The 7,697-nt window shown below is 30.8% G+C and overlaps 2 protein-coding genes across 2 annotated transcripts; one reads left to right on the forward strand and one right to left on the reverse strand.

The window, feature by feature from the left end:
• Nucleotides 1-211: 211 nt before the first annotated feature.
• LOC103492803 (indole-3-acetic acid-induced protein ARG2) lies at nucleotides 212-1,278 on the forward strand. Its single transcript, XM_008453336.3, has 2 exons — nucleotides 212-636; nucleotides 719-1,278. Exons 1-2 carry the CDS (start codon nucleotides 563-565, stop codon nucleotides 960-962), a joined length of 318 nt encoding a protein of 105 aa, XP_008451558.1. The 5' UTR covers nucleotides 212-562; the 3' UTR covers nucleotides 963-1,278.
• Nucleotides 1,279-5,874: 4,596 nt separating this feature from the next.
• LOC103492802 (uncharacterized) lies at nucleotides 5,875-6,566 on the reverse strand. The gene has a single exon (XM_008453335.3). The coding sequence runs from the start codon at nucleotides 6,481-6,483 to the stop codon at nucleotides 6,019-6,021; it is 465 nt and encodes a 154-aa protein (XP_008451557.1). The 5' UTR covers nucleotides 6,484-6,566; the 3' UTR covers nucleotides 5,875-6,018.
• Between the last annotated feature and the right edge of the window lie 1,131 nt (nucleotides 6,567-7,697).

Genomic DNA, 7,697 nt, shown 5'->3' on the forward strand with positions numbered 1-7,697 from the left:
GCCTAACGTAAAGGTATTATTCATAATTTAATATAGCTTAAAATTTAATTTCTAATTTTTTGAAAATAAAATTACACAGTAAATAAAGAAATTATTTGAGAAATATAAAAATAGATGTAAAATTGAAAATAGATGTTTCAAAGAAAAAGCGGTTAGATTCACTCAACACGGACCATATGTTGACCCAGCTGGCTTTCTCATCAAAAGTTCAACGGAACATTTCTTTCACAAAGAAACTTCAAAGAAAGCAAAACCCTCCAACCCGCCGCCTCCCCCCCCCCCCCCTTCAATCACTGTCTCTCCACTCGCCACGTGTGCGGCCACGATTCCCCGCACTTCCCGCCTACTTTGACGCTTCCTATTTCTAACCCTAACATAAACGCCTCTATATAAACCCCCCTCTCCCCCGTTCTTCTTCCCTCATCTCCATTTTCGAATAGCAAACTTCTCCATTCAGCTCAACCCCACTTCCTCTCTCATTTACCGCTGCTGTGGAGGATTTTCTCGAGAAACAAATAACGTTTCAAGAATCTTTTCTCCGCTAGCAGCGTTTTCATATCCAATGGCTCGCTCTTTCTCCAACGTTAAGATCCTCTCCGCTGTTGTTTCCGATGGATTCTCCTCCCTTCTCACCAGGTAGTTATAGTTCTCTTTTCTTGGATCTCTCTGTTTCGATCTATATGTGTTTTTGTTGTTAATGTTTGTTTACGTGTTTTAGTCGTGGTTATGCGGCGGCGGCGGGTTCTCAAGGAGTTGCGTCGAGTGCGGTGAAAGGAGCAGGTGTTGCGGCGGCGAGGAGCAGTAATCTGTTGAAGAAATCGGGAGAAGAGAAGGTTGTTGGATCAACTGAGAAGGTTTCTTGGGTGCCGGATCCTGTCACGGGGTATTACCGACCGGAGAATCGATGCGATGAGATCGATGTTGCCGAACTCCGATCGATTCTTCTTAAGAACAAAAACTAAAAATTCTTTTTCCGGAAGGAATTTATATTAAGAAAAAACGTAAAACGAAAAGAGACCTTCGGGCTTCGGATCGAGATTGAAAGAGGATTGGATCGGGCTTGAGTGTGGAATTTGTGAAACAATTTGGGGATTAAGAACAGGCTCTACGACGAATAGCGGTTAGAGATTCAACCGACGGTGTGTTCTCAATTCCTGTTTAGATGTTAAGTTTGTTTACTATATTCTGTTCTTTTTATGAATTCGAATGTTCTTCGGGTTACTGTAATCTTGAAATACTACTACACAATGAATGAATATAGGCAGTAGCCTTTGGTTATATTGATCTGTTGTTGGTTCTTTGGAATTACTTTTTCTTTTCCCTTATTTTTTTCGTGTGATGAAATGAAAGATGGAGCGGAATCAAGGTCTGAAAAGGCTACTTTAATGGCGGAGATAGTGGGGGATGAGAAATCCAATTTGGGTAAACATCATATATTCTGAGGGTTGTGTTAAGGCAGTTGTGGAAACGGTGTTTTGGTTTCTTTCCTAATATGAAACGTTTTTGAAACTGTTGATGCTTTAGATGGATGGGATGTATGATCGAAAGAGGAGTTTCCTTTTTCTTTCTTTCTCATGCATGTGACAGAGTTATGGCGGAGACTTTTATTTTACTCTCTACATAATTCGAGAAAATTAAAAAAAACTTCCACAAATACTTTCAAATATTTAAATGAACAAAATAAATAAATTTTAATTTTATGCCATTCATATCAAATTTTATCATTTAAAATAATTTATTAAAAAAGTTAATTCTGTCTGCATCTATCAATTTTTTCATAATATAATAGTCTTTTTTTATATAGAAAGATAGGTGGAGAATAAGATGAAAAAAAAAAAAAAGTTTAATAAGAAAACAATTTGTCAAAAAATAGCTTGGGATGTGACACGATATACAATGCCTACAATTAATAGTGTTATTATTCTTAGGTTAATATATTGGTCCCAATGTCCTAAAGAAAAGATATTGGTCCTAGTTTGTTCTATTTTGTCTATTTATCCAATTTTAGGAACAAATTTTAAATTTAATCATTCAATTACAAATTTTATTGAAATTGATTAATTAGTAATAATTTTCATGATTTTTTTTTTCAAAATTTATAGTGAAATTTAGGGGCATAAATAAAGTGGGCCGTTAAAATAAAATAAATCGATTTAATATGTTCGAATTGGGTTGGCCGGTGTTTTTTGTTTTTTCATCCCTCCCTAATTTAGACAAAATTTCAATAGGCTAATCAATTGTCAAATCTATATATAATATATATTTGCTTATTTTTAGGTTTTAGATTTTCTAATATATAAGTTATATATATAATTGGGTTGGCTCGGATCAACCAAATTCTTTACTTGTCCAACCTAACACCTTTAATAAAATTGTTGTAGATAACAAATCGTTCTAGAAAATTGGTGTAGGGGACTAAATTAAAATTTATCGAAAAGTATATAGATTAAAATTATAAATTGAAAAAGTGTATAACTAGTAATTTAATTTGATAGGAGTATTATGGTTCGAGTCACCATGTACTTGAAAAAACTATCTTCGGATAATATTCTCAAAATTCATAATATCATATTTTATAAATAAATTTTTATATTAAAATTCAATAATGTTTAATTTTGTTTGATAAAACCAATATAAATCAATTAACACGTAGAATGATGTAACTTTCAATTTTGTTATTATTGGCTTGTTAAATCTTCCAAAATATCTAAATAATAAATGAAGCAAATTTTGAAAACATTTTAAGAGATAAGTATTAAGTTTAGATATTTCAAAGAGTCACAGAGACAAAAGTAATAAGAATGGACAAATTTGTAGGGACCAAAATAGTATTTTAGCTACTAAATTTAATTATTAAAAGTCTAATTATATTTAATTTCAGTGAATCAAATTATTTTTATTTTAATTACTCAAATATCATATAAATTAATTTTTCAAAATTCCTAGTATAAAAAATCCTTTAAAAAATATATATTTTTTTTTCACGAGTTCAACATGTGGGAATGAGAGTATATATCGAAGCAAACAAAAGCTTAACTCAACCGACACTATTAGAGATATAACTATTTTATTTTGGACAGTATGTGGAGGTGGTATAAAGAACCAAACTTTAAACTTGGAATTAATAGCGTATAGGTACAAGTTCGTGGTTATTGACCTATGTTCGTTTCCGTTTAGAGAAAAAAAAGATTTATCTTTGGAAGGACAAAAATCAAATTATATCACATCTAAAAGCTTAGAATAGCCACTTATGTTAGATTAATTCACAACAAACACAAATCAAAATGTATGGAAGAGATGAAAGTTGAGAACAAAATCAATAGACTTTCTTTGTATCTATGGATTACAAAACAATACAATAAAAGGAAAAGGAAAGGGTAAAGATAGGATGTTGAGACAAACAAAAGAAAGATCACATCACATGAATTGGTTCTTTGAAAATGGAAAGAAATATTATGATAATTAAAGAAAGCAAATATATATGAATAATGAAAATGGGAAGTGATATTATGTGGTGGGTGTAGATTGGTTCACGTACACCTCTTACTTGATTATCAAATTGGTTGGTGGACTTAAACGTGGCAAAATCCTAGTGGCCAAACATTCCACGAACTTGGTTCTCCTTCATGGCGACCACATAGAGAGAGGGAGAATTGAGGGGTTGGTTTTTGCTTTAAACTTCATATCTTTCTCATTTTTTTCATTTCATTAATTCTCTAATTCATAACTATATTTCCCAATTTGGAATAATTGAAGATTCCAAAGTATTTCAACTTTAGTTTCTAACCTTTTAGTTAATGTTAATTTCGGTGAATGAGCTGAAGTTTAGGGTTTGGAAAGTAGGAGATGTGAACTTTACTTATTTGATCCAATGAATTTGTGAGTTCTATAATTAACGAATCAATTTTAAACTTTATCAACTTCATACAATATGAGTTTCAAGAGTTCACAACTTTTTTAAATTTCATTTTTCCTTTTATTATACAACGATCGGGGGGATGGGAGATTGACCGATTGAGTATAAGATGGAAGATTATGCTAATTACCGCTGAGCTAATTAAGCTTAATTTTACACTTCTAACTTCTTACTTCTCACTCCAAATACCCATTAAAACGTATAGAATAAAGTGCAAAAACTATCCATTGGGTAATGCTTAATTACATCTTCAAATTATAAATTGTAAAAATTAGGTCCTCAGACATACCTGCTGTGTTGCGTGTGACCACAATTGATGTCAGGAACGTTTCTGGTGCTTGAAGCTATAGGGACGTGATATTTTGGGCTTAACTAGTTTATTTTTAGTATATATTTATCAGCTTGGTTGGTTAACTCTAACCTTAAATCATTTAGAATTCTCAATTGAGAGATGCACACTCTCCTACATATACACTTTTTCCGATATCCTATTTGCTACGTGCCTTGCCATGCATAGGCCTCCCTCAATAAATGTTTCAGAATTCTACAATTTACCCGGAGACTAAATTGAAACAACACTTGAACCACACACAGGTAAAAATGTAATTTATTAAAATTTTAAAACTAAATTGAAATCAAACTCAAAACTTGTTACATTTTTTTAAGTTAAAAACTAAATAGAAATTAGATTTCAGCACTAATTTTTTTTTTTGAAATTAAGTACAATATATATATTTTTTGAAAAGAAGAAAAGTATAATAAAAAAATATGAAGAAAGTGAATCACAAAATTTAAAACTAATCACAGAAGCAATAGCCTATCCGTATAGGAAGATGTTCCCTAAACTTTATTATGAACCAAAATTACAAAACACACAACTTTGAAAGATTAAAGATTCTACAAAAACAAAGAACATAGACAAACTAATTTCAAGATCCTCTAAATCAACCATTAACCCAACTAATATGGCTATGTGTATAACACTATAATAATATTAAACAAAAAATTCCTATACCAAATGATTTATTGTTATAAAGGGAGAGAGACCACAATCTACCGTTATTGGATCAAACTTAAAATCAAACGAATATAATGTCTTTTTTTTTTCTTACAATTGTAATTTTTACTCTTTACTTCACAAAGAATTATTCTATTTTCACTTTCACTTTGGAAGGGAAAAGCACGTTATTGTTTATACATTCCACTCGATAAGAAGAACATAAATATCCTTAAACTTTTACTTTATTTAAAAATATTTCTACATTTTCGAAGGTAGTAGATCCTCCTTGAACTTTTCTTACCACTTTTATAAACGTTTCAAAAATACCTTCTAAGAATAAAATCATTCAAAAGTTTGAACAAAAATAAAGAGAGAATTGTTTGACCATGCATAAAACGATATTTCTTCTAGTCTACACAATCTACCGTACAATTTTATATCTCAATTTATATTCAAAATTCTAAAGTGGACGAGTATTTTTGAAACATTTTATGAAAATTAAGAGATAATTATATTTCACTTTTGGAAAAAGAGTAGGAAATAAGATGATCTTTAAATTGATTAGAGAGGGGAACAAAACCCATATTAGTGAAAAATATAATTCATGAATTTTCTTTATTAGAACTACATTTTGGGTAAAAAAACACACATACGTACCCCATGAAAAAACAAAATCAATTTTGTTTGTCCTCGAAGTTGTTGCTAGTAACTATGCTCATTTTGGTTCAATAAATATATGTTAAATTACCAAGGTCAATTTCCTCATTAATTAATTAATTAATTAATTAACACCTTGATTATATCATTTATATTTCTTTTCCAATTTGAATTTCTTTACCAGAATTGTAATTAATGGTAAAAAATTGTTATGTTATTTAAATTAAAATAGAAAAGAAAAAAAGGGAATTATATGATGATATGCATGAGGAAGATCAGGGTAAAACGATATATGAAAAAGTAAAAACAAAAAAACAAATTTGAATTCCTACTCAATTCCAACATCGGTTTTAACCCAATTTTATGTTTCAAGCTTCAAATCAAGAGATTATAATTCCTACCCTTTTTTTCATATCAACAATTGAAAAGAAAAAGCATGAGTTATTCAAGCTGATGAAACAAGAGATTTAGCTTTAATTTTCCTGACTTTTCCATCATTGCAATCGACTCCACACGCACCCGGCGGGCACTCGGAGAAATTATCAACAGGAAACGACGCCGTAGCCATCCCGATCGAGAATTCTAGATCGTCACCATTTCTCACCACCTCCACAATGTTAACCCAAAAGAACATAAACTTCACACTCACCCCTTTTAGATTTGTCAATCTATTCCTTGAAATGTTTCCACTAATAGTGGATTTGTATTTCAATTCATATGGCTCATCGGGTGAGAAATGGCATGATCGTTTCAAATAAGCCTCCAATTTTCCAGTAGTTCGATCTAACTTACAACCCACGACGCCTTCGGGAAGAAGACCTATTGGGAAGTTGAATTCTCGGAGAATGTCGTACACCGACGGGGCTTCACCGTTGCTGGTGGAAGGCAAGGCACCGACGGTGGGAGACATTAGGAATGCTGAAGGAATTGGGGGAAAGGAATGGCTATGGCTATTGCTATGGCTAATGGCTAATGGCTAAGTCCATGAGACAATTGATGGGGGAAAAATAGGTATTTGATTTTGTTAGTTTGTTCTAAAAATAGGTTTGGTCCCAATGTCTCCCATTTTCCTGCGCTGTGTTTTGATTTCCCAACATTTTTCGGAAAAATTGAAGTGGAAATGTTAAGGTTGACAACAAAGATTCTAAAGTTCATTTAAAAAGAAAAAAAAAAAAAAAAAAGAGAAGAAAAGGTAAAGGTTAAAAATATTAGGTTGAATATAAACTATCGACAACTAATAACTGTGAACTTCGTTTTATGTTACGGTTTTAGTATAATAAAGATTTGTGAAATCATATAATATACAGCTATAACAACTTTTTAGGTAATAAAATGTATGATAACTAACATGAAAATTGACTATATTTTATAAATATTTTATAAATGTTTTAGTTCATTACATTAAAATTGAAAATGTTTCTCATATATATTATAATTTTAACAGAAATAATTGAAAATTTAGTATATGAAATATTGTATTTATATATTTAATGATATAATTATATATTTTAAAATTTCAAATTCAAAATTTAGATGGAAAAAAAACATAAAAATGATTTACACTATGATAATAGAATTTGGAAATAATTTTCGAAAACATAATCTTCAAGATATATATTAACTAACTCAATAAATATGAAAAGATAAAACGTAAATTGAAATATCTACCAAATAACCCTAAACGTTTATAACAGCAATGATCTCTTCATAAGTAGTAGTAGGGTTAAATTATATAATTAGATACAAATTATGGTAGATTTTGCAAGGTTAAATTACAAATAGAAAGTTATGGAATTTGGCCCATTTTGCTCTATGTAAAAACATCCCAATATAGTTCAACCTATTCTTTGAATTGGCTTCCTTCTTTAATTGCCTTAAAGCGAATGAGTCTTCCTACATGAATACTTGAATAAAATATGATTGCTATAATTGAATCGACTCTAAAGGATACCTCTTCCAAAACAAAAGAAAGAGGAAAAAGTTCACCATAGGGGATTAGGAGGAGGAAGAGAGAGGAGAGTTTTTATATCACTTAAAGCCCAACGCTTCCCCTTCTTTTGAAGAATCCTAATCCAAAAGTATGGTTTCGATGTGGGAGTGTCGATCGGCAAAAGAGATATGGAA

This window comes from Cucumis melo, chromosome 1, assembly GCF_025177605.1.
Source record: "Cucumis melo cultivar AY chromosome 1, USDA_Cmelo_AY_1.0, whole genome shotgun sequence".
NCBI lineage: Eukaryota > Viridiplantae > Streptophyta > Magnoliopsida > Cucurbitales > Cucurbitaceae > Cucumis > Cucumis melo.

Coding starts and splice junctions, on each gene's coding strand:
- LOC103492802 (XM_008453335.3), bottom strand. CDS start 6,483: ATGTCTCCCACCGTCGGTGCCTTGCCTTCCACCAGCAACGGTGAAGCC.
- LOC103492803 (XM_008453336.3), top strand. CDS start 563: ATGGCTCGCTCTTTCTCCAACGTTAAGATCCTCTCCGCTGTTGTTTCC. Junction 637..718: donor TTCTCCTCCCTTCTCACCAG/GTAGTTATAGTT, acceptor TACGTGTTTTAG/TCGTGGTTATGCGGCGGCGG.